Source organism: Micromys minutus (assembly GCF_963924665.1).
Source record: "Micromys minutus genome assembly, chromosome: 14".
Classification (NCBI taxonomy): Eukaryota; Metazoa; Chordata; class Mammalia; order Rodentia; family Muridae; genus Micromys; species Micromys minutus.
The window spans coordinates 5,102,879-5,130,796 of record NC_137983.1 but is presented as its reverse complement, the minus strand read 5'-3'; the positions used below and the strand labels follow the sequence as shown (position 1 = coordinate 5,130,796).

Sequence of the window (27,918 nt, the reverse complement as noted above, 5' to 3'; positions counted from 1 at the left end):
GACGCGCGAGTTTTAGTGCGGCCGCGGAGGCGAACGTGTCTTCTGCGGAGAAGCTCGAGCTGCTCTGAGGCCCGTGCGGCGACATGGAGGTGGTGGAGGCCGCCGCGCAGCTGCAGACGCTCAAGTTCGGCGGCTCCGGCCAGGAGTCTGCAGCATCGCCGGCACCTGAGGAGCGCCGGGACGCCGGGCAGGCGGAGCGGGCCCCGCCGGCCGGGGAGCAGGCGCCGCCGGCCGCGAGCTCCGATGCTGGGGGAAACCCACCGCCGCCGAGCGGGGCGGACGCCGCGGAGCCCCTGCCAGTGCTGCAGGCCTCGGACTCATCGGACTCGGACTCGGACAGGTCGAGTGCACGCGAGCCCCGGGGCTACGGAGGCCGGGGGACACGGGGCCTAGGTAGCGGTGCGTGCGCGGGCTTTGCGGGGCGCTCCAGCTGATGCTCTGTGCGCACGTGCTCTCCGGGAACGGGTAGCCCGGTGTCGCCCCGTTGCTTTCCTCGGGTCCCAGCTCATTTCTAGGAGTTCCCAACTTCCTTTCCAAACTCGCAAGTCCATAAAGTTACAAGGGAAGGTAGCAACCTGTTTACAGGGTAGAAAACCCCGACATTTGTAAACTGTAAAATTAGTTGGCTATGTTATTATCATAGGACTCAGTTGAACACGTACTTTAGGGTTAGAACTTCTGTCTTTTGTGTCAGTTCAGAATTGTTACTTTTTTCATGGACTATTTTTTTCAAGTTAGGAGTTGAGGGGTCAGGAAAAGTACTGCTTGATGTTTTTTCAAAGTTCATTCTCTCCTCTTTTTTTCCTCGTCTAGCCCAGACTTGTCTGGAGCCTGGGAGGTTGAGGTTAAACTCCTGGTCCTCCTGTCTCTACCCTCCCAAGTGCAGGGTTGTACAGCTATCCAACACCGTCCTCTTAAAGTTGCTTCTTGACAGTTAATGTTAATCTGCAGAATCTTGGTAGGGAGCAGGGTTCTATGAAACCTGAGACCACTTTCTTGGTATTTGGGGCTCTGTGCTTTGCATAGACATTTCCTGTTTGTGTTCTTTGTGGAAGAAGATCCAGAATATAGAAGGTTATCAAAATACAAATGTTTAAATGAGCCTGCAGTAGAGGGCGGGGTTCAGGAGAGGGGAGCTTTTAGGAAGCCACCAAGAGAGGTAAGTGAGAATGGTTTCTACTGGAGGGAGAAGGTGTGAAGAGATTGGTGGAGGGAGACAAGCCAAGCTTGGCAGTTGTAAGATGGCAGTCATCTGATGATCAGAGCCTGCACTGCTGGGGAACTGATAGAGGGAGATCAGAGCCAGGGTTGGAAGGGAAGCCTGGGATGTGGTGAGTGGCATGGCTGGATAGTGTTGGAAACTGACTTCTGACTCTCGGGCCAGAGGGTACCAGATGCTTGGAGAAATGAAAAAGTACTGCTTTTTGCCTGTACGCTAGGTAGACGGTGTTTTCTTAGTAGGACCATTCGTTTCAAACTTTTGGTAATTGCTGTGTGGCGTGAACAGACATTTCTTCATCTGAGAGTGTGCACAGTAACAGGTCAAGGAAACAGGAGCACTGGAGCCCGGCGTCATGAGCGATATACATTGTGTGCTTGCATGCAAGAGCAAGGGTGACGCAAAGGTGCTGCAGCCTGGGAAAGCCCACGTAGCCTGGCTGGCAGAATAAGCCAAATGGCTGGAGCTCCTTGCTGTGGTGGCCGCTCTACAAGTAGCTTAGGGCCCTGTGAGTTTCACTAATTTCCTGAGTCTTCTAGGTCCTTCTCTTCCTCTAGGAGGCAGGGTTTCAGTTGGGAGGAAATAGTTACACAGCAGTAGCCCAGACTGGTTTTTAGCAGTGTGGACAGCAGTAGCCGTTTGAAAAGTGCACTGTGGAATTGGGAAGGAGAGTGATTTGGTGAGTAGGGGTGACACAAAGCAGGTAATATTCAAGGAGGAATCCATGTTTTCTAGGCTGAAGGCATTTCGGGCAAATTACATATTGCAATTGCATCACAGTGAAAATGCTAGGAGTTTGGGAAGTTTCACACATTAAGAGGATGGCCTTGAGTTTCTAGGAGAGCTGAGGTATCAATCGTGTATCACCATACTTAGCTTATAGTGGATATTCTTTTATTTAAACACAACGCAATTACCACAGTCATAAGTATTGTCTTATTTTATCTCTTGTTATATTTATACCGATTTATGTCAGTCATAAGTTTCTTCTTTAAAACAAGAGGGGGGCTCACTTGGATGAATGACGGTCCTGAGAAAGCTAAGGTAACTACAGTGGGGTGGAGAGAGGTTATGGGAGAGGCCATGTTTGTTCGGTATTGATTCAGCCATTACGGAAAAGGTGTGTAAGATGAGGAAGTGGAATAGGTTAGGAGACTGGACTCTGATTGACCTAGGATGAAATAGCTTTAAAATGATCCCAGGGTCTCACCTACCGAAACTGGGTGGAAGACTGAGTAGTGAAATGAAAAGATGTGTTCCAGGAAAGAAACCCATTCAGTAAGAAGGAGGGTTTTTTTCCCACCTTGCTTGTAGCTTGATGGGAATATGAGGTATATACAGTTCATACAGTCTCGATGTCCTCTAGAATAGTATTGTCAGGACTGAAAACACAGGCATTTATTTGCACATGGATGAAAAAGGTGACTGTGAAAACACTTAAAAATAGCACATAAAATGGGCTGAAGTAAGGGGACTGGTTGAGTCAAGCCAAAGAAGTTTTCAGAGTCACCATGGCAACCTTGAAGAATTCCAAGGTGAGAAGAAAGTTGTCATTGATATAAGTAGTTTCATTCATAGGTGAATCAGACAGTTACTTGACCTAGTCACTATCATTAGTCAGTGATTGTCACATGCTTAATTATATTTGTAGAGATTTATAACAAGACACTGTTGGTCTGGAGAGGGCCCAGGTTTTGATATCTTTAGTAGTTATATAGCCAAAGCCAAAAATGGTCTCCCCCACAATCATTCTTCATTCTAGGATTACTCTGACCTTTCATCCTAATGATTTCTGTTCTCACTTTTAAAGGATTTAAAAATGAACAAAATAAGCCGGGTGTTGTGAACATCTAGCACTAATTCTAGCACTCAGGTAGGAGAGGCAGGCAGATTTCTGAGTTCAAGGCCAGCCTGGTGTGCAGCAGGAGTTTGAGGACAGCTAGGGTTGCAAAAGAAACCTTGACTCAAAACCAAAACAAGAAACAAACTAATATCCTGCCAACAAAGTCAGTCTGGAATGTTAGCTTTTGAATTGGAAAAGCAAGAGAAGGCAAACTGTTTCCTACCTGAAGCAATTTTATTTTAATTATGATAGTACTTGACCAAATTTTCAACTTTTCCTCTACAGTGAAACAGATTCAGATAGCTCAAGCTCCTCCTCTTCGTCATCATCTTCATCTTCCTCCTGTGTATCACCTCCTCCTGTGTTGTCAGATGGAGAGGAAGATGTCCAAGTTGAGAAAGAAAATAAGAATTTTCCTCTTAAAACAAAAGATGAATTACTTCTTAATGTAAGTACTTACCTTGATTGTTCCATAAGCTTAGTGACTCCTCTTGGCTTTTTGCATGTACCTCTGACAGTCTATAAAGTCTATAAAGAGGCAACTTCTTACCCTGGTCCTTGATATTTAACTGATAAACTGATAGTTGTGGAGGCATTGATTTCACTTTGGTGACTCTTGTTTTCAGATCTTTTGAATGCTTTCTAGGCTGGACACAGGACAGTCAGTTTTGGACTACTTGCTTATTAACATGCATGAACCCCCCCCCCCCCCCCCCAAGGCTCTGTGTTCATTCTCTAGCACTACCAAACAATGTGGAAAATACTGTACTGGCTTTTGTGTCAACTTGACACAAGTCATCTGAGAGGAAGGTGTCTTAGTTGAGGAAACTCTTCCATGAGACCCAACTATAAGGTATTTTCTCAGTGGTCAGTTGGGGAGGACCCAGTCCATTGTTGGGTGGTGCAGTCCTTGGTCATGTGATTCTAGGTTTTATAAGAAAGGCAGAGCAAGCCAAGGAAAGCAAGCCAATAGGTAGCACCCTTCCATGGTCTCTGCTTCAGGTCCTGCCTTCAGGTTCCTGCCTTGTGTGAGTGAGTTCCTGTCCTGATTTCCAACTGATGAACAGTAGTATGGAAGTGTAAGCCCTTTTCTCTTTGACTTGCTTTTGATCATGGTGATTGATGGAAGCCATGGAAACCCTGACTAAAGCAGTTCCTTTTGTAGTTTCATGGCATTCCTTTTTTGATGCTGCTCTTGGTCCACAAGTCAGAAAGTTTCTTCCAAAGTAATTGAAATCTTTTACGTTAATTTCATTTAGAGAATTAGAATGCAAAATTCACTGGTTTTAATGTGTTTTAAGCTTTTTAGGATACCTACTCCTTGAAATCTTATATTTATTATTTTAAAGTCACAATTGGGAAATATTCTACCCAATTTGAAAAATAGGCTCTTTCTGTCTGCCTTTGCATCAAGATGTAGAATTCTCTGGGCCATGATGATAATCTAACCCTCTATCTCTTTAAGCCAGCCTAAACCTTTTAAAAGAGGTGTCTTGGTTGTGTTGTCCTGACATAGTAATGAAACCCTAAGACAGGCACTTACAGTGTTTAGTTAGTTAGGTTCTTTTTAGAATATCATTTACTTATGTTTTATGTTCATTGGTGTTTTGCGTAAATGTATGTCTGTGTGAGGGTATCAGAAAACCTTGAACTGGAGTTACAGGTGTGAGCTGCCATGTGGGTGCTGGGAATTGAATCCAGGTCCTCAGGAAGAGCACCCAATATTCTGAGCTTTCTCCTCAGCCCTTATTTACTGCCCCTCTTTATTTAGGTTTTTGAGCCAGGGTTTCTCTACAAATAGCCTTGTCTGTCCTGGATTTATTGTGTTGACCAGGCTGCTCTCAGAGTCATAGACATCTGCCTGTCTCTGCTTACCAAGTACTCGGATTCATTGTACACACATCATACCCAGCAAGTTTTTAATTTTAAAATGGAGTTTTGATTGGATATTAACATATATTGATAATATTAGGAAGGATAAATACTGCTGCTTTGTTATTAGAATTAGTGAAGACAGTATAATTTTCTAGTTTGCCCTAAATCTCTAGCTCTGTAAGGATCTATTAACAACTCTCAAAGGATTTTACAGGTTCAAGACAGAAGTGTATCTTGACCTCAGTGTCTTTCCTGCTCTGCCTCTGTGTTGTTCAGTGTGTGTGGCAGTTTGTCCTCCAATATGCACTTTTTATAAGGGATTAAATCAGATATGTACACCTGGTTACACAGTCTTGAATGGATAGTGGAATCAGGGAAGGCATATTGAGTTTGCTTGGACACGAGTCTCGTGGTCATCCCTGTGTGTGTGGGCAAATCTGTAGCAGTTGCATGCTCTGCTCTGCAGGTGTGGGCTCTCAGTGATACTGGGTGTGCCTGTGAGCCACTTGGCAGGAGGGAGATGTGAATGTGTGGAGTGACAGTTCTGGAGTTTTGGTTTCGTAAACAAACAAATAATTGTAATAATGTGTATGGGATTAAAATGAAATGGGGCTGTTTCAGATTCTCCACAGCAGTTGACTATGACTTACCTTGTGCTCTTGCAGGGAATGGGGGGCAGGAGGTGTTGACAGCTGCAGATAATTTCTGTGATCGTGTGACATTTGGAATTCTGGGGACCTGTCAGAGGACATATAATGCTAGAACCTCTAGAGGTGGGTTTGTTATTGTGTGTAAAGAAGAAACAACAAGAAGCAATCAAATATCCTGACAGTCTTGCACTCGGAGCCCTAGACCCTAATCATCAGGATGTAGTCTAAATATAACATTACCCCCTTCTGACCCCTAACTTATTCTGGGATCTTTTACTTTTCCTCTCTTTTTTCCTCTTATCTAAGATCAGGAGTGAAAGGGTGGAAGGAAGGAGAACCCACAAAGGAGTAGAAGGCAGCTACAGATGTGTGTTGGAGGAGGGTGGGTGCTGGGTTATTGGGATGGTTTTCTGACAGGTGAGGAGCACTGGGCTCCGAGGGAAGGACTTGGAAGGGATTGTGATGCTAAGCTAAGGTCGGAATCAGTGTTGAAAAGACCCAACTTACCAAAGAGAGCCGAAAGATTTATTGTAAACTTGCATTGGAAAGTCACAGGAACTAAGGCTGCTCTTATCCTTAGTTCAGTGCCTTTGGATATTCCTTCAGCTTCATAGAAACCATGTGATGTCTTTCCATATTGGCTTCCTGTGCTCACTGTTAAGATTGAACTTTTTCTTTCTAGCTTTATGGACTTCTCTATCCCAGGCTCTACATATGATATGTTCTTGTAAATTGGCTAATGTTTTGTTTCTTTCATTTTGGGTCAAAATATTAGGTTTTTGTTTTTGTTTGTTTAATAAGTAGCAATTCATTCTTCTTCCCTCTTTGCTGTATGCTTATGCTATATAGGCTGTTTTGTTAAGACCTTGGATGGGTCACTTGTACTCTTAGGCAGTATTAGGATGTCTTAGTGTGGAGCTGCTAGATATAAACCGTCTATTAATTTTATATCTAATGAAATCTGGAAGAAAATGAATTGTTTTTGCTATGCTCTAAACAGTTTATGTCAGCTTTCAGTTTGTGCAGGTCCTAGGGATGTCTAGATTGTTGACATGCCCAGTATAGTGCAGTTTTATGTCCTGTTTTTGAAGTGTTTCATCTTTGAGGGGTGTTCTCTTCAGATGTTCAGAACATCCTCCTTACTTCCCTTCAGTCTGCTTTCAAGCAAGAATGCTGCCTCTGCCTCTGTAAGTCATTCCTATTGTATGTAAACTAGAACTCAGTGATCTGGCAATGGGTTAAACATCTTAATGTGAAGAACTGAGGAAGGAGTCCCAGTGGGCCCTCTTGATGTCAGTTACAGGCTCTGATGTGTGATTGCTGAGGTGCTGTGGAACCTGACAACTGTAAACAGCACATGCACCGCAGCCTGGGACTCATGTTCAGCTCCATAGCACTGATTGTGTGTCGTTGAAATAGAAAGTTAGATTCCTCTTGAAAATTTTCTCAAATTTCTGCTTTTACCTCTTCAGTCAAATAAATCAAATGTAATTGAAAGTGTAAATTATTAAAAACATTAGGGACGGCAATGTTTCAGGCTATGAACTAGAAATAAGTTTTATACATTGCTGCTTATTTTCTTAACTGACAATTATGCCTTCAGTGCTAATGGGCAGTGTGCAGTAGGGATAATCCTGTGTGTTTATGCATGTGGTACAGCATGAGCAAGAGAATGTTAAATGCATGTCAGCAGTTCATGAGAAATTTAACATTCTCATCAAGGTTGCCTCTGTTTAGTTAGTTAATTTATAAGAACTGTACTTTGTGTTTAGGTTGAGGACATGTTTTCACCTGATTTTGCTAAATCATGCATGCAGACATGTCTAAAACATCTTCACATGAAGGAAGGACATACCTGGACCACTGCAGGCAGATAGAAGTTGTACTGAACTTCGTTATCCATACCTGATGTCTCAACTCCTGTGACATTGCACTATGGTCTGCACTGATCATTACTAAGTGAATGTGTGTGTGTGTTCTAAGTTCTGACTTACTAATAATTTTGTCCTAAATAGAGGGAAAAGCTTCTTTTAAGTTTTTATGATACTAGGTAGGTTTGGAATTCACTACAATCTAACCTGGGTACTAATGAAACTTGTCACAATGCCTCATACTTAGCAGGGTTTTATAGACTCAGAGGAAGATGATTTTTCTTTAGTATTTGATGTTACGCAGTAGTCAAAGTTTTAAAGGAAGGACTTGTCTTTCATTGTACAGCTGATTCCATAAAGCCCATATGCACCTACCTTAACCCCCACAGAGCCCTGGGTTCCAGCACCATACATGGTTATTCTTGGCAGTAAAGTGAACGATGTGTCTAGCTTCAGGTGAAGGTTGTTATGCACTAGTGCATCCTTACGTTTCCAGTGTTTGTACATATATGTGGTTATAATGATACAGAGCCATTCCATGCTCTTACTTTGTCTGATAGACTTTAATAAGTACCTTTGTCTAGCTGAAGTGTGAGGCTACATTTAAGTTGAAAGAGTAACAGAATTAGTGGCAATTGTAGAGGACTGCTGCATGGTAAGCAGTAGGACCTATAAAAAGAGAAGGCAACATATCTTGCCATGCTAAGGGAAGGAAGGCATCAGGGCTGAATAGAGACTTGGTGAGGAGCATGTGGACTTGCCTGAGACAGGCTGATTCTGTCCCCTGGCAGTTGTAGTCTGTCACCACCAGGGACTCACACAATGCTGATTTGTTCCTTTATTGTCCACACAGCTGAAGTTGGTAGTTCTGAACTGAGCTTTTTTTTCTTTTTTTTTTTTTGACTTAAAATAAACATTTTAGATACATGATCTATGGCAGTCAGCATCTTTTCTCTCAGTTTTATGTAAGATCTTAAATGAAATGTACAGTCTCAGGTAACAACTGATATGCTTAGAGGTTGTTAAGATTTTTCTTTATACTGAAGTATAATTTTAATTCAGTTTCATAGTTGAGTTTTGAGTCTTTTGCACTTCTTTAAAGTTTGTGCTTTGTGTGTTTTTGTTTGTTTGCTGTCTGTTTCTAAGATAGGGTCTCAGCTCTGCCTGGCCTCAAATTCTGCATAGCTGGTCTTGAACTCTGATTCTGGTTCTCTCTGAGATTAAAGGTGTTTAGCAACATGCCTACTCTTGAACTTTGATTTTGTTCACAGTCATTTTTGAGAAAAATGAAAACATAGTCATTGGAAAAGAAGAAAAAGACATTTCAAAGAATCTTTGACATTTTTAGGTGTAACTATTTAATGGCTGACCTGATACTGTGTGGTATCACAACAGTAATTACTAAGGCCACTAAGATGCAATCAGTACACAGATGACTGAGTTCTACAGAAATCTGAAGTTTCTGGAGAAGTTGAAAATTATGAATGAAATGTTAAATAAGGTCATAGTTGCCACAAATTGTACAGACCTAATTCATTCTTTTTTTTTTTTTTTCAATATGTTTTACCAGATAATAGGAAAAATAAAAATTGAGTCCTGGCTCTCAGTACTCCAGAGATTGGATCCTACTTTCCAAGCATGTCTGAAGGCTCACCTAATAGCATCAGGTAATTGGCATGCATTCTTCTTGGGTAATAAGAGAAAAGTGGCTTCATAATTTACTCCACTTTCCCACTTTTCTCATTTCTGCCCAAACTAGTACCAGAAGGGAGTTTTACTTCTTTTTCCTAGAACACTCTGTTCCTCTTATTCATTTTTATGAGTAAAAACTCATGTAATATTTTTTTAGATACTTTCACCTTAGATTATCAAGTTGCCTTTTTTTTTTTTTTTTTTTCAATAGTAAACCTTCAAAAAAAGAGCTAGAGAAGGCAAAGTCATTGTAGTGGATGAACATCATCTCCTAAAGGCTCTACTTGTGGCACTGCAGCTCCTTAAATTTTTGTGCTGGAAATTTTGTTTTTAGTAAGATGCATTTTGAATTTTGTGCGTTACTCATTTGAGTATTTTGTTGAACAGGTAACCTTGTATACTCCCAGATGTTTACAGAGGCAGAAACAATAATACTCTAACAACAAATGTTTCATGACTATTTCAGAAGTATTGTCAGGGTCTTTTGGTTTGGTTGGTTTGCTTTGCTTTGCTATTGGCCGTCTTACTGTTTAACTCTGACTAGCTTGTAACTCAATGTAGATCATTCTGGGTTAGGACTCTTAAGAGAGCCACTTCTCTCTGCCACCTGACTGCTAGTATTAAGGGGAGGCACCATCACATCATTTCTGGGTCTTGGAATTTTATGACGTGCTTATAAGTAAATCTAGTAATGTTCTTATCTGTATGTAGTTTCCATATTCATTACACTGCCTTTTGATGACGATTTCTCAGTGTGCTGTTAGACGTTTGTGCCAAGAGATTTTGCTCAGTTTTCTGTGTTAACGGGGAAAAAAAACTAAGAAAAAAAGAGGCTTTCCTGAGAGCTTGTTAAGTAGGAAGGAACTGATTCAGAATTGACAATAGCAAAGTGCCTAGTCACATTAGAATCTGGGCTAAGTAATGTGTTACTATTATTTAGGTTTTGAATAATAGTGGATTATTTTGTCATGATGAAGAATCTGTTGGATATATGTTTTTTAAATTATATTTTCGTCACATTTCCCTCAGGAAGACCTTTGACTTAGCTGTGGACTGTGTAGAAAATAAATGACCTGAATTTACTTAGTATATTGCTTAATCATTCCTTTACGAGAAGTGACTGGTGTATTTTATGTTCAGTTAGCCTTTCAGACTGAACAATGTCAATTCTTACATATTCTGTTTTCAAAAATAGAAATATGGACTGTCTAGAAAAATATTTTTATTAGATTTTTTTAAGATAGAGGATATTTTATAATATTTGTTTGCATAAATGATGGTGTAAGTATTTGTACAGTTTAGTTGTAGACAATGTACATTTAAAACAAGTTTTTAATTTCATTTTAATTTTGGGAACTGAAGTATACATTAATTACCGATCTTCATTTTCCAAGTAGAATATTTAGGTTAGCAGGAAGGAGTTTCAGTTATGTGGTTATGTGAAAATTTTAACTCTGTCCCAGGCTGGAAGCAGATGAGTATTAATGACTGTGTGTCTGCGCCGGTCTCTGTAAAGCGACATTATGCAGAAGTTATGTGCAGTTGAGAGTGTTTAGGGACAGTCGACTTGAGACTGACTCTTTAGTTAAAATTGATTTAATGAGTTACATTCAAACTTAACCAGTGTAGCTAGTGTCTTCCTATATGGATATGTAAAAATGAAAGGGATTGTTTATGGTTTGGAAAGTGATGTAGGGTAAACCCAGCTCATTTAAATTTTCTAATCTGCAGATAAGTACCTTCTTGTTTTCTCAGCGTCCTGGGTTTTGTTCATTACTTGATGATTAAGGTCTTTCCCGTTTCTTATTATCTCTGAATTAGATAATTTAGAGATCCTTCCCAGTTCTGTAAATGCTGATTGGAATCAAAGTGCCCACCAGGATGTATTACAGTTTCCCCCTATTATTGCTTTGTGTGTGCTTTTATTTCTTGTCAGATGTATATCCTTTTACCACCTACGAAAAAGTAAAGCGATTGACTTCTGTTTCTTTTAATAGAGGATAATATGCCTCTGAGGAGATTTACATATTGTCTGACCAGGAGATTTGCTGTGCTATCACAGAAGCCAGTGTTAACCTAATTGTGGTAATGCTTGCAGCTGCGGCTAGATGTGTCTAAGCATCATTCTTGGCAGTAAGTTTTTTTAGGAGCCTTTATTTTAATTTGAAGTGGTTGGGTTCAGGTGTTTTTCCTTCCTTAAGGGCTATATATTAAATTATATTTTCATTTTCTGATTTTTCCTCTGACTAAAGTGAACATTGACTTCTGAGATCTTTGATTAGCTTGGAGTGGCAATATGGATAAATTTATTTAATAAATATATAATGGATGTTCTGGCCATTGTTCTGGGTGTTAAGCTGACTGGGTCCTAGTTACTGGGTTTATTTCCTCATTAGGGTTGTGAAAAAAATGGATAGAATGTTAGTGTGATTTGAAGGAGGAAGAGTAGAATCATCAGGTAAAGAATAACTAGCTTTGGTCTTGAAGCACTTTAGGTTTAGTAGTTTGAAAGAGATGGTAAACTTGGAGTACAAACATTAGACAAGGCCATATTAATACTCTACTGGACAAGGTGACCCAAAGAACTTCACTTTGGATTTTTTTTACAGATCTATCCCTTGCAATCCTTTCGAAGTTCTGAAGTTCTGCTTCTTTGGGCTACCAGTAATTTTCAAGGAAAGAATATCTCTTAGATGAATTCTAGATGTTTTTTTTTTGTTCCTCTCCTAGCCTGTTTATTTGACAGAAATAAACATCTATTTTCCCATTAGTTTTTGTTGTTGTTGTTGTATGAAAAATACCTGTCATTCTGGGTGTAACTTTGTACAGCTTGATTTAGCTGGCTTTTCAAGGTTCACTAAGCTCAAATTGGAATTGAGTAGTGCTAGATTCATTAATAATCGATTGAACTTTTTCTGTACAATATTTAGCTGGTTATGTTTGCTCTGTGTTCTCTAGAGTAGTTAGAATAGAGACTTTATGGCACTTTATAGGTAGGTGTTATTCTGCAAAGGGTGCTGTGGCATGTGTCTGCAACTCCATCACTGGGGAGGGAGGGTGTTACTGCAAGTCTGAAGCTTGCCTGTGTAGCCAGTGAGTGAGCTTCAAATTTAACAAATCTGTCTCAAAAACCAAGGTGAGAATGATGAAGATACTTATGTCGCTCCTGGTTTACGCACATAGACACTCACACTCACACACACACACACACACACACACTCACACTCACACTCACTCACAAAATGAGTGAATAAAGGTGAATTTAATACCTTCAGTTTAAGGTTGAGGAAATATACATTCTCCTGTTTCAGGGTCCTCAAGATTGAGATTGGAAGTGTGGTAACAATCACTAATTCCAGTGTTTAATTTTTCCCTGTGTTTATTTTTCCATAAAATCAGATGTCCTGCACAATTTTAGTTGTAACCTCATATTGTTTTAATAATGATTGAAATAATAGTGATTGGTTTGCCTTAGAAACCGTCTACTTTATTTTCTTCTGCAAATTTTCCTTAGAAGAATATTAGGACTTCATCACGATGTACACTGAGGAAGTTACAAAAATTGTGTTACTAATAGGCGATGAAAAGACAGTAAAACTCATTGGACTTCTTTTGATTGTTCTGAGGAATAATTATATATTCTCTAACATTATAAAAATACAAATTGATATGGAATCTAAGAACATAAAGTACTATTATTGCAAAGAGTGTGTCAGTTACATTCCTGTAAAGACCCAGACAGAGCTGGGCAGAGTGGCACACACACACACTTGGAAGCAGAGTAGGTGGAGTTCTGAGTTTGAGGCCAGTCTGCTCTATGTAGTGAGTTCCAGCACAACCACAGTTTTGTAGTGAGTCCTGCCTCAAAAGAGCAAGGAGGAAGGGGAGAGAACTGAGCTCATGGGGTGGGATTAAGAAGGGATGTGGGGACTAAATATCAGGAATTTATGATAGCGAGTAATTAAAGTAGCTTAAGCAAGCCTAAGTGTTAATGTTGGTATCAAAGCTACTATACTGTGACCTCAGTCAATACTAACAGTACTGATATGACAATTCTAAAGTTTACCTTGTAAAACAAAAAGTTAAAAAAAAAAACCCATCTGAAAGATTATAATCTGTGGGGATTGCTGGCTAGTGTTTTAGGTAAAGAGAAAGCCAGTTTCTGTACTGATTTTATACAGGATAACATAATGAATTGACCAAATAAATCAATACTGACTTCTGAAACTAGAGGAGTGGCAACAGTGCCAGTGGGTTTTGAGCTACTCAGAAGTGTCAGATGTGTGCCATATGTGGAAAAGTCCATAGTTCTCAGAAGTCAGTGAAGAAGAAAACTATATAAAGTGCATTAGCAGTTCATAAGCACATGCAGATCACCAACAAATATGGTGTCTTGCTTGAGTCAAGTTTAAAGCAAAGATGTTTGAAGGCAAGATATCTTATTCTGTATCAGCTGGCTTCTCAGTAAGGATATGATGTAGGATGTGTGAATTGATACTATGTAGGATAATATGGAAGATCTTACAAGACTCATACACAATTAGGTAAAAATATGTATGGCAAAGACTTCTCTTTAGAGAGCAGTTAAAAGTATTTCATCATTACTGTGTTAGATTATAGCACACAAGACCATACAGTAGGTGTAAAGTATGATTGGGTAGATATTTATATTCTGGTCTAGGAAAATATGTGGCTGTAAAGGGGATATAGGTAGTTTGCAGCAAGGATATTTCAGTAGAGTGAAAAATATCAAGCTAGGTAAAGCCTGTGTCTTCATAGTGAATGTATTTGAAGGGATCACAGGTAAATGACAGTAACTGCTGTGGCAACAAAGAGGTCAGGAAATTATTCTTTACTTTGTATCCTGTACTACTAGAGGGCGTTTTTTGTTCTTTCCAGTTCTGTAAATGCTGATTGGAATCAAAGTGCCCACCATACTGACTCTGCTTTGGCAGGAGGATCTTGCCATAGAACTCCCTTCCGTCTTTATTGTGTTAAAGTGTAAGTCAGGGCTGGACAGATCACTTAACCCTTAACAGGCTCAGTTCCCATCACTTGATGACTCACAACACATCTGTAACTCAAGTTCCAGGGATTTCTTGCCCTCTTCTGGCCTCCTTGGGCACCAAGGATACACCTGGTGCCCCAACATACTTGTAGCAAAAACATACACATAAAATGATACATTTCAAAAATGTCAAGTGATTCTCTCCCTAAAGATGCTCAGTAGAAATCTGACAGTTGAAACAAATTTATTTTCTTTAACACTAGGCATGTTTTAGTTCTGCAGAGGCAAATTGCTGTATTATGTTGGCTGAAATGCTCAGTGTATCTCTTTGTAAGTAATCTTTGATTTAAAAAAATAGTATAGCCCAGAAGGAAGTATATTTCAGACATATGATTAAATGATTCTTTTAAAAATGTATGTTCCCAAAATGAAAAATGACTACCTATGATTATTTGTATTATACTATTATTTATATTTTTCTCATCTTTCTCAAAATTTCTCCAAACATTATTCTATCAATAACCACTAAGGTATTGACAAGACCTTGGCACTTTCAGGCCACCTTCAGAAAGGAACCCATTTGATCAAGGGTCAAGAGCAGAAAGCTCTGTTTACTTAATATGAAAGCTAACATTAATTTTATTCTTTTTTTAACTTTATTTTAAACAAATAAAGATAAAAGAACAAATTTTAAGCATTTTTGCATAAGTGTATACGAATACACTTTTGTCAGTGCTTGGCTTTTTTTATAAGTTTTGATATTTTGCATTAAGGTCTTACTAGTTACAATGAGCAAAAAATACATGTAAAACAGGATGTAACCTGGAATTAGTCAACGTTTTCTTGGTGTGTAAGGATTGAGCATAATGGTTTTTTTTTTTTTGTTTTTTTTTTGTTTTTTTTTTTTTCTTGAACTTCACACAGTCTGTGAGTTGTTTCTGGGGCAGTCCAAGCCTCTGGGGTTAGCATCCCACTATCAGTGACTGCATATTATGTCTGTTCTTTTGTGACTGGGTTATCTCACTCAGGATGATATTCTCTAGATGCAACCATTTTCTTAAGAATTTTGTTAAGCCATTGTTTCTGATAGCTGAGTAGTACTCCATTGTGTAAATGTACCACAATTTTTGTATCCATTCATCTACTGAAGGACATCTGGGTCCTTTCCAGCTTCTGGCTATTATAAATAGAGCTGCAATGAGCATTGTGGTACATGTATCTTTGTTGTATGTTGGAACTTCTCTGGGGTATATGCCCAGAAGTGGAATAGCTGGATCATCAGGTGGTACTATATCCAATTTTCTGAGGAATCGGCAGACTGATTTCCAGAGTGGTTGTATCAGTTTACAACCCCACCAACAGTGGAGAAGTGTTCCTCTTTCTCCACAACCTTGCCAGCATCTGCTGTCATCTGAGTTTTGGATCTTGGCCAATCTGACTGGTGTGAGGTGGAATCTCAGGGTTGTTTTGATTTGCATTTCCCTGATGGCTAAGGATGTGGAGTACTTCCTTAGATGTTTCTCAGTCATTCCATATTCCTCAATTGAGAACGTTTTGTTTAGCTCTGTACCCCATTTTTTTAATAGGGTTGTTTGATTCTCTGTTGTCTAGCTTTTTGAGTTCTTTGTATACCTTGGATATTAGGCCTCTATCTGATGTGGAGTTGGTAAAGATCTTTCCCCATTCTGTTGGCTGCCGTTTTGTTTTCTTGACAATGTCCTTGGCCTTACAGAAACTTTGCAATCTCATTAAGTCCCATTTGTTAATCTTTGACCTTAGAGCTTGAGCCATTGGTGTTTTGTTCAGAAAATTTTTTCCTGTGCCTAAGGTTTTCCCTACTTTCTCATCTAATAGTTTCAGTGTATCTGGTTTAATGTGGAGATCTTTGATCCAATTACACTTGACATTAATTTTATTCTTAGGTTTTGCTTTAACTTCATCTCTTCTAGTGTTTAGTTTCTATAGCAACTGAGGTATGGTTTACAGTTGGGTCAAAAAAGAAATCTGTAGGTGTTAAACTTATTTTTTAACCTGGAAAGAGAAGGTAGGAGGAACATCTTTTTAGCTTTTACGGGCCACATCTGTTTCCAAAAATTCTGTATTTGATTGATAGGTGTCACTGTCAATTAGACTTTCATGCTTCACACAGTATCAGGAAAGATTGCTGATTCTTTATTGTACTATAATTAAAGTCACATTAATTAATTAGCTAGATTAACAAAGCAGCTCAAAGACGGGGAGCCTCCTGCCTTGGAGCAATGGTCGTTCTTAGTAGAACCCTTCAAATGGAATCTCTGGATTTCTGAGTACAACTTCTTTTTATAGAGCTCGTCTCCTGTCAAGTGTGATTGGTAGTGTTGAGGTCTATATTCTTTGGCTAATGTACAGGGAGTTACTGAGCCACTTAAGTGTCAGCTACAATCAGCAGTCCAGATGGCTACTTAGAAAGAGACAATGAAGGAATGCTTTAACCCTTACCATCCATCTAACAGTCTTTGTCACACTTTAAATGGAAAATATTTTACCTCTTCTTAGAAAATGTTTTTGGAGCTGCAAGATTAATGTTTTCACTATTTATTATTATAGGAACTACCTTCTGTTGAAGAACTCACTGTTATTCTGCCTGAAGACATTGCATTAAAGCCTCTTGGGAACGTTTCGAGCATTATTGAACAATTAGGTATGTAAGTAACTTACAGTAACAATTTATGTTCAGGCATGCACCTTTGATATCAAGGTCAAGTACTTGATGTATTAAATTTTTTGAAACATGTACACTTTATCTTAGTCATTAAACTTGAAAGTAAAATACTCAGGTTTTAGTTAATTTTTTTTTTTTTGAGATTTTTTTCTTTGTATTTGTGTTTATTTTATTGGCTGTAACACGGTGGCATGAATTCTGTGAGTTAAAAGCAGTACAAATTTGCAGCATTCTTGGACGTCTGAGTTTAGCCTTCTAGGACCAGACCTGTATCACTGCTCCACATAGCTACCCAAGAATGCTCTGCCCTTCGTGGGGATCCTCTCTTTGGTTTGGTTTGTTTTTTGTTTTTTTGTTTCTTCTAGGCACAGCTCACAAGTTTCCTGTCTCTTATCTCTTGTCTCCTTCATTCTTTTGTTTATTTGCTTTCGTTGCTTCAATTTTATTTTTTGAGACAGGGTCTCTGTATAGACCTGGCTGTCCTGGAACTCAGTAGACCAGTCTAGCCTTGAACTCAGAGATCTACCTGCCTCATACTTACAGGTAGGAATTAATCCTCTTGGACTGTTCCATCATTACATATATTGTTGACATATATCTCTTGGAAAGTCTGCCATGACCAGCCATTAGGAGTAGTAGTACTTTGTGTAGATGAAGAAGACCCTCCCATCTGCAGAGAGTCACCTTCAAGAATATGAACTGTGTCCTCTCCCAGGAACCTGGATTTGGGCAGGAGAGAAGTTTGCAGATTTTTTTTTAGAATAAACAACAAAGGATAAAGAGATTGACTTATAAGGCCCTGGGTGAAAAGGGTTTTATAACCCATTCAATGAAGTTTAGTTTTTCTGTCCTGCAACCAAAGTATGTGGAGTCTTTGGCAGTTGGATCTTGTCGTCTAATTATTGTAGTCAACCAAGAACAACTGCTAAGTCTTCAGTGAGGTAAGTCTAGGAAGCTACAGTTTGCTGAGACCACCATAGGTTTTTTGAATTTGAGAAAGCAACTAAATTATGAGTCTGCTTAATTTATAGAACATACATAGCACAATTCAGTTCCTACTGTTTCTGATCTTACATATAGCTGAGATAGAACTTTATCTTTTGACCCATTTCTAAGCAATAGCTATATTCATATTTAAAAAAAAATTAGTACTTAAAATAATTTTCTAATTTTTTACTTAAATCTGGACTAAAGTAAATAACCTTTATTTTTATAAATAATAATTCTAAAACTTACATTTTAATACATTTACTGCATTTACATATACTCCATGGTATATAAGTTTTTGCATTTTATTACTGACTGTATGTGGGTGGAGGTCTCCTGAACTATCATGCATTTATATTTAGAACTCAGAATTTAGTTGTAGAAATAAATTAAAATACAAAAGAAAATTTTGGGTTATTTTAATTATATGAGCTTTATTTCCAGTATACATGGCATTATCTATGTAGTATAATGGTGTTCTGTGTTAGTGTAACTTTCCTACAACTTACCGTGGTGTATATATGTTACACATAAGAATTGTATCATGCTAAAGCCTTGGGATACTGAGAGGTGTGTAATAGTAATCACAGTGGGCTTGTTGTCACCTTGCTTTCATTCCTTCAGAAGATGTTTTCCTGAGTCATTAAACTTGTTAGCAAACAAAACTTTATAGGAAAGAATGCCACTGTTCTGTAGTAGCAGTTTTGAGACTAGATGATGATATATTTGGTAATAACCGCTTAAAAATGCACATGGCATAAATTTGTTCAAGACTAGTGAGCAATTAATATTTTCTGTTATATTCTATTTTTTCCCTCTGGGAATTGTAGATATTTTATATTAAAATAGCTACAACTCATCTCTGTTTGCTATTCGGTAATGAAGATTTTGTTTACTAAGGAGGAATACTTGCTGAGGTATGTTATGCCACCTTTAGATGTATTGCACTTAAGGCTTAGATTACATTTAAAATTACAGTTTTTCTTTTTAAACCAATCTTTTTCTTTCAGTAATAATTGAGTCTATGGCTAACTTACCTCCAGTCAATGAGGACACTGTCATTTTCAAAAGTGACCGGCAAGCAGCAGGCAAGGTTTGTTAAAACTCATACAAGTTTCTGTTACTGTTTTCTAGTTTTTCTCGTTTGTCTTCAGGGCTTAAGTAGATAAGTCGTTAAGTTATAATTCACTCTCAGTTCTTCATGTGTCTTATAAATTGGCTTAATATGCCCAACAATTCTTGGCTTCATGGACCAATAAATTCACATATTCATTTTATTTTTCTCAGTATTTTGTCAGATATTCAGCAATAGTGACATTGCTTCTCTTTCCACAGGTACTCAGGGCTGTGTAGCAGATTCCTAGTGTATAATAACTACTGTTTTTCTTTTATAACTTAGTGGCTTTGAAACTCTTTAGATGAAGGTACAAAAGGAAGTTTATTTCTTGTCTTTTTATGGGAAAAGGCTTTAACAACAAATTGAATATTGCTCTGTGTAAAAGCTAGAGGGTTATCAATCTGGATGTAGTAGCCAGGTCCACAGGACCCCTTTTGCCCTCTTAGTAGGTAACCATACATGTCTGTGCTTAATGTGAAAACCACACAGTTTGCCCAGTAAGTAAGGTAATTCTGAACCTCTTAAATTCAAGAGCTTAAGTACTAAACAATATTCATTTTTGAATTGAACATGCTGAGTAGATGTGTCCATGCTTTAAATTTTAAGTTAAGAAACCTGTGGCTCTCTGCAACATGCTGTTCAAATTTAGTTCTCAGATGAGCTTTTTTTGTTTCAGGAAATTTAAGTTACATTGACTCAGGAAGAAGGAAGTATTACTAGAAAAACTTACCTCCATTTCTTGGGTCTCTGCTTTTCTCACTATTTTAATTTTAAACAACTTAGAAAGAACCAAGTTTTACAGAGTTCTGTCACCTTCTATCACCTACATATGTTAAACTGGGCAAGCTAGTATACCACGGCCAATTGCAAAGCGATTCGTGGCTGGATTTATTGGCGTTGAGAACTTTGTATTTTCGGGGAAGGTTGTGAAGGGAGGGGAGATTTATATGAGGAGGATGGTGCTGTGCTTTGCTCCTGAAAACTGAGGCTGCCAGTGTGCATCTCCATACACGGAGAAAGAAAAGGAGTGTGAGAGGCCACAGGCTGTGCTCAGGGCAGCTTTCCATGGCCACTGTGCTGTTCCAGAAGAAACCAACTTTGTGCTTATTGCTGTCCCCAAGGAAGGTGACTAACAGAAGAAGGAAGGAGCAAGGAGAATCTGTTACTTGATATTCTTTTAATCTGAAATAAACTTACTAAAATTGATTGCTTTTCTAATTCTTAGTTTTTACTATGATAGCTTCCTTGGGAAATTTTAATTTCAGAATACATGCTTTGGTCATTTAACCTTAAAAATGACATTTTTATGCCACACATGTCTGAATTTGCAGGCATTAGATGAAGATTACATGCATGAAGATAAATGACATCTATGTTTAAATTTTTACTTAGAGAACTTGTAAATTGGAAAAGTGGTGGGCAACGCAGCATTTTATGGTCTGACCAGAATTGAAGAGACCCCGCCTTAAAGAAGGAAATAAAAAGTACCTTTTCTTTGAAATGGGTTTAGAGAAAAGTTGGGTAAAGATATTTGAGAAAGAAAGCCAGTGACCAGAATGAGGAAAACAAGCTGTTTCAGGTCCGTTTGCTGATAGATTTTTACTTAGAGAAAGTAGGAGTAACCTGGTCCCACATGGACTAACTGCTGGGTAAATGAGTAGAAGGGGATGGAGTTCATTTTTCCTAGAGTCTGTCAGCCGGCTTGGCCAGGGGATCACACCATGGTGGGTCACAAACTAAGGATAGCTGTGAGACAAGGATTTGGGGGACTGAGTACTCCCTCACTAGTTGTTTCCACGGAGCTTCCTGTGTTATGTAAGTGCTGTGTTGTGACGTTTGCATGTGTTGACTGCTTTGACAGGAACCCTTTGTGTAATTGTATCTTATTTAAAGATGCTTGTAGGTGGCTCAAAGTAAATGTCTCAGTTCTTATTGTTCTAAACTTTGCTTTTATGCTTTTCTCACACTGTAAAATTTCCTTTTAGTTTCACATTAGGTGCTGTGCAATTACAAACTTTCCAGTACTGAGTAGAATGTTAGGGCAGGGGTGCTACCCAGAGCCCACCTGTAAAGTTGCTTTTCAGTTTCACCCTCCGGTGTTGCTCAACATCAGATCTGTATTCTGAGCATCATAAGGTTTTTTTTTTTTTTTTTTTGATTGATTGATTGTTTCTTTGTTTTAAAATAATGTTACTGCATCCTTTTAAATAATCTTGATTGAGCAAATTGTTTTTAGTCAACCAAGTTTTCCTGTGACTGAGGTACAAACATGAGATACAGGCTAAGTATAATAATCTTCCCATTACTAGCTACATGATACTTTTTTAAAAAGTGGTTTATTATTAATTTCATAGCCCCAAATCGCCCCTCTTCTCCTGGAGTTCCTCTTGGAAGCTCCTCCCCCATTTTCTCCCTCTCCTTCTCTTAGAAGGGGGATCCCTCCCTCACTTCCCCTCTAACCCCCACACAGATCAGTTCCTACAGGGCTATCTACGCACATCCTCTCACTGAAGCCACACAGGGCTGTTAGGGGACTGGGATCCACAGGCAGGCAACAGATTCAGGGACAGCCCCTGCTCCAGTTGTTGGGGAATCCACATGAAGACTAAGCTGCACCTCTACATATGTGCAGGGTCCTGGGTTTGAATATGTGTGCTCTTTGGTTGGTGGTTCAGTCTCTGAGAGCCCCCAAGGGTCCAGGTTATGACTCTATTGGTCTTTCTGTAAAGTCCCTATCCTGTTTGGGTTTCTCAGTTCTTCCCCTGACTCATCCACAAGACTTCACAAGCTCCATCTAACGTTTGGTTGTGGATCTCTGTATCTGTTTAGGTCAGCTGTTGAATGGAGCCTCTCAGGGGACAATTTTTCTAGGATCCTGTCTGTAAGCATAACAGTATCATTAATAGTGTCAGGGAGTTTGTGCCTATGGGAGGAGTCTCAATTTAAGTCAGTCATTGGTTGGTCATTCCCTCTGTCTCTGCTCTATCTTTGTCCCTACACATCTTATAGGTCGGCCACAGTTTATGTTGACGCTTTTGTGAGTGAGTTGCTATCTTTATTCTTTTCACTAGGAGCATTGCTTGGCTACAGGAAGTAGCTACTCAGGATCTGTATTCACTACTATTAGTAGGTTCAGCTAGACTCATTCATGTAGCCACCATGGGGCTCAGTACCCCTCCCCTGTGTCCATCCCCCATCCCCCATCCCCCATCCATTCATTTCCATTCTCTCTTGCTCTCCCCACACCTGATCCCCATCTCACCCCTGTTCTTCCATCTCCCAACCAGTTTCCTCCCTCCATCACCTCCTATGTGATACATTTTTTTTTTTACTTTGAACTTCAAAATGATTTAATTGTAGCTGTGAAGCAAAAACACTTTAGATCATAAGGGAAGGGTTGCTTAATATATGTTCAAGAATTTTCAGTGTCACAGATTTAACATAAACCAAGCTCTACATAAGCCTGAAGTCACTAGGGGTCCTCAGGTAAAATCATTACCATAGTTAAGAAATGACATCACACTATTCGGGAAATGAGACCTTAGGGATGAGCCTTATGTACAGGGATGAGCCTTATGTACAAAGTTAAGGATGTAGATTATTACTATCTTATCATGTTTGTCCAGGAAGTAAACTTTTGAAGATATGCTGTAGTTTTGTATAGCATATAACTCATGAACACTGATAGAAAAGTTTACTATTTTTATCTAGAATGTACCATCAAAATGCTTAGAATTGTCCATAAAACAAACTTCTTTTCCTTTATTTGCAGGAAAGAAATGTGTCATAAGCTGTGTCTGTAATGTATGAAAGCTTGAGGTGTAAAACAAAGGACCGCCGTGGCGGAATGGCCTTGCTTTAGCGATTGTCAATGTTTTTAAAAAATTGCCACCTTTTCAAATTACTCTTGAAGGACACATATTCCATGCCTTTTGTTTTGTAGATATTTGAGATATTTGGACCTGTTGCTCATCCGTTTTATGTGTTACGGTTTAACTCTTCAGATCACATTGAGAGTAAAGGTATCAAAATACAGGACACTATGTATTTTGCTCCATCAATGAAGGACTTCACCCAGTATATATTCACAGAAAAACTCAAACAGTAAGTCTTGTGTGCCAGTCATTTATATTTTAGGAGTGATTCTCCTTAGATGATCATTTCCTTACATTTAAATGTAGCTGTTTTCCAGAGAATTCATTTTTCTTTCTATGAACATCTTTGGGAGCTATGACTTGTCATCAGCATTAACAGTTAGAAAATATATAATTTTATGCTTTTCCCAGATCAGCCACTAAGATCACAGCATTTGCAGAACATACAACCCTTATGAATTTTAGTTCATTGGGTTTTTTTCCCATTATATATTTTGTTATACAAACTACTTAAATAGTAATTATTTTTAATAAAGTTCTAAGTTTAAAGAACTGTTTTTAGTTTTGTTTGTTTTGGTTTTGTTTGCTTTTTGATTGTTTAAGGAAGAGTGTCCTGTATCCCTAGCTGGACTCATTCCTGGTCCTTCTACCTCTGTCTCCTACATGCTGAGTTTTCAAGTTTGTACTGTTCTCAGATACCACATAAGGCGTTCTCTAGGCCATTTTTATGATCAGTTAGGTTTCTGGATGCCATGTACTAGAAGTAAATATTCTGTTATTCAGACATACCATCTATAAGGATCTAAAGGGAACCGTGTGGCCTCAATTATTTTTCCAGCTGTATGTAGTTTTTTTTTTAACATAAAATGGTGACGAGATCCTTCATCACTAGTGTTTTTCTCCCTAAACTCGCCAGTCTTTTACACTTTGTTTTGAGAATCACTCACAAAACTGATGGTATTTCTTAGGTGAGTGAAGGAAACAGAACCTTGTCCCTTTGCCTCTGCCTGTTTCTGCGAAGTTCTAGAAAGGGGATTATTCTATTGTTGTTCATGTCTTACAACTGGAGCATCTTCTCATGTGTGGGTGTGGAACCAAGTTTTGTACAAAGCTCAGGCATCTTCAAAGTGAACATCAAGTGTAGAACCTCTTACTCTGCACTGCATAACCTCAGCTCAGCTCAGCTCAGCTCTCTAGTGTCAAGCACGTTTCAGGTGTTCCTCTGCGTGTGTGTTTCCTGTGGGATGCCTGCATTATTTGATATTGGTAAAGGACACCAAAAATAGTCTCAGTTTCTTTGTTTTTTCATATAAATTAATGCCTGGGCTCACTTAATTTCTCACGTGTTAGGTTCTATAAGCACTTGACAGAATATGATCTTTTCTAGGGACAGAGGATCGGATGCGTCTTGGAAGAATGATCAGGAACCACCTCCAGAAGTTAGTATGAGTCTTTTCATTTAATGTGTCACAAGGCAGCATATACTTTAATCATGTACATTGTTAGTTAATTCTAGCTTTCTTAGTTATAATTCTCATTTTTATGAACTTTGTTGATAGACAAAATGTTATTACTTAAAATCAGGTTGAACTCTTATGCTTGTGACTGTCAGTGTGGGAACTGATAACATTTGGATGTGATGCAAAATTAAGTAAGGCTCCATTGAAGGTGTGGGTCGTGTCAGGAGCCGATGCCAACTTTACTCCCTCGTGTTTGTGTAATACGGTTGTCCTTCTAAAACTGCATCTCTTGATTTTATGTGTTAAGGTGGGAAAATAATTTAATCTTTCTAGAGCTATGGGTCTTATTTGGGAATCACATGTGAATGAGTCGTGATTATTTTCTTCCACTCTAGGTGATGGAGAATTGGGTATTCTAAAGATTTTGTTGTTATGGCCTTGGTTTAATTGAAGATTTAATTTCCGAATATTTCAAATATCTCAGTGTAGAAGATCATGGTGTGTGTTAGTTTCTAACTTTTTTGAGGTATGAGTTATGGCCTCTTGAGATCTTTACAGGCACGAATCAAGTGGCCTGTCTTGGTATCTACACCATTACCTAGGGATGCTAAGCATGTATACTCACTCCCATTTTCTGGTACTTGCAGCATCTTAGCAATGAAATTACACGTTTTAAAGTGTTTTGGACATCAATATGGCCCTTAAAATTGATCCTGTTAAATTTCCATTTTAGGTCTCAGGATTAAAGTTAATAATTTTGGTAATGTTAAGTTCTTGTGAAATTGATTTCCTTAGATTTACTTTTTTTATAGAAGCAAATCCCACGTGCTGTATGATTGTGGTTTCTCGGGGTGGGAGGGAGAGCCGACTATCTCTGATTTAATTTTATATAGTCGTTAATGACATCTTTCAGTCTTAAAGAATTCTCTAATTTTAGATCATGGTAAAATGCTGGACATTCATAAATGACATAAAGATTTCTTAGAAATAAATTTTACATGTTTTTATCTATAATTCTAATGTACATATGCAAACTTTATAATGGACTTAAATATTTTATGAATGCAAAATTGAGTTTGTATAAGAAAGATGATTATAGGGGATGAAAGCAAAATTTATTCAAAGCCATCTTTAAATTCCCAATTAAAAGGTTTTCTCCCTTTAACTCCTGAGAAGAAGGCACTGATACTACCATGTTCTGATTCTGTTATGTTACACAAAAGCTTTGGTTTGCCTTAGAGAGCACATTTTCTTTTACGTAACTCTACTCTGTAAGTCTTTGCTGCTTTCTCCTGACCCAGCCTGACACTCCTACTAACACAGCTTGTTTGTTGTGTTGTATATTCTAAAGAACGAGATTCAGATGATAAGTTGATGGACAAGGCTTGTGTCTGATTTTGAGTGAACAAGTCATGGACTGATGTTTTTGATCTGGTGATGTGTAAAAGTAAAAAAGTTTAGCCATCATTACTGCTTTCTTTGTCATTCTCTGGCAGCTAACATGATAATGATCTTAAATTTAAGCAGGAAGTTGGACTTCTGGCCAGGGAATGGAATATGCATTCCATATCTGAATATTGTTTTTTTTTTTTTTTTTTTTTTTTTGGCATTTCAAAGTTACCTATCTGAAGACTTCTAGGAATTAAATAGACCAAAAGCAAACAAACAAACAAAAAACCAGTGTCCAGCTTAAGGAAGTTATTAGTGCTTAAAATCAAAGTCCCAGGGTTTTGTTATTACTTTAGATATTATTAACTCATATTAATAGGTAGTATTAAGTAGAAATGAGCACCTTTCCTCTGCTCAGTGAGTAAGCAGCGGTTTAAGCATGGGTTTACTGTCTCATTGACAAGCCTTACTTTTATCTGCAAGGCCTTGGACTTCAGTGATGATGAGAAAGAAAAAGAAGCCAAACACAGGAAAAAGTCTCAGATTCAAGGCCGCAAAAAACTCAAATCTGAATTGAATGAGTCAGGTGAGTATATTGTTATTTTATAGTCATTTTTACTTCATCTACAAATAGGTAGGTAAACATTAAAGAGAAGCATCCGTGTTCTCTGTTTTTCTCATGGTGCCCTCATATTACAGGCATTGCACTGGGTTAAAGCCCTCCAGTGAGCTCCATCTCAAGTTGTCTTCTAGTAACAGACAGACTGTCCGACAGCCGTGCTTCCTGTGCGGTCTCTCCAGGAGCCTGTGTGCCCATGACTAGATCTTAGTGGAACCCAGTCCCACATTTATTTTGACTTTCCCTTTTATAATATTTTCATTTTAAAAATTAAGCTTTTTGAGATTGTAGATTTACATAGTTATATTAAAACAACAGGAGAGATTTATTAAATGTCCTTCACCCCATGTCTTTTACTTGCAACATCTTATAAAATTGCTGTCTCAGCTAGCATTGTTATTACAGTAATGTTTTCAAGGCTCAATATTTCTAAGACCAGATCAGAGTGCTCTTTAGTCCTTCATTTGCTTTTAGCTGTGGCTACACGTCTTTCTCACCACAGTTCATACAAGCATGTCTGTCTGTCTGTACTTCCCTGCTCCATCCTTTGTTTTGCATGTGCAGTTGCTGGGCTCAGGGTTGCTCTGTCTGTGCTGTTCTTTATTTATCTGTTTACTATCTTTGGTCATTTCAGGAATGTCAGTGAAATCCTGTAGTGGATCACACAGTGCTGGTCATATTCTGGAAATTCATCCAAGCTGCTAGATGTGTATATTGTTCTTTCTGGAGTTTCTTGTCCTTTGGAAGGAATTACACCATCCATACATAGTTAGCTACTCACCATTAAAGAACATCTAACTTGTTTTCATTTTCTTCTTCTTCCTTTTTTCTTTTTCTTTTTTGGCCAGGAGTAAATCTTCTATAAATATATTTGTACAGGGTTTTAAAATAAATTTTTATTTCTCTAGGACAAATACTAGGCAGGAACATGGCCTTCCTGCTCAACCTTGGGTGTGGATTGGGATGAAGCTGTGGAGTTTGAATGCAGTTATTAGTAAATGTCTGCTGTTTTGCTGTTCTTTCCTAGTCATTAAGTTCTGCCTTTTCAATTTATTTAAAATTGAGTTTTCTGTCATGTATTAAGGAATGGAAGTTACTTTTTGACAATGATCTTGATATATTAAACTAAATTTTAATTTTTCTTTTATTTATTTCTGCTATCAAAGGTGAAGATTGTGGTGAAGTACATCAGAACTGGAATGCCCATAGCTCTTCAGAGCATCCAAAAGGATATCACAGCAGGGAACTCACACGAGGCTTTCAGAGGGGTAGATACGCTCGAGGAAGCCATGGCAGGCCTCCGCCTCGGCAGTACTATAACTCAGATCATATGGCATCTCAAGAGAGTTTGGGATTTCCACCTCAGAGACAAGATAATCCTGTCATGCCCCACTATCCTTTCCCCCCACCCATGTTTGATATGCATAACTTTCCACTCCCGCCACCACCCCCACCCCCACCCACTGTAAGCATGGGATGGGCTGCACCTAGCATGGCCTCTCATCCTGTACTGAACTTACCTTACTCCCTACCCCCGCCACCCCTTCCTCCCCCTCCTCCCCCTCCCTCTCCTGGGGAAAGTAATTCTTCTCATTTTGGACCTTACTATTAG

At 38.6% G+C, this 27,918-nt stretch overlaps 1 protein-coding gene across 1 annotated transcript; it reads left to right on the top strand.

Annotated features, from left to right (window-relative positions):
* NAF1 (nuclear assembly factor 1 ribonucleoprotein) lies at nt 1-27,918 on the top strand (the record flags this gene model as incomplete). Its single annotated transcript, XM_080928934.1, has 8 exons — nt 1-340; nt 3,348-3,510; nt 16,745-16,838; nt 18,857-18,939; nt 22,907-23,067; nt 24,226-24,277; nt 26,171-26,273; nt 27,473-27,918. The coding sequence occupies exons 1-8, from the start codon at nt 84-86 to the stop codon at nt 27,916-27,918; spliced, it is 1,359 nt and encodes a 452-aa protein (XP_080785060.1). The 5' UTR covers nt 1-83.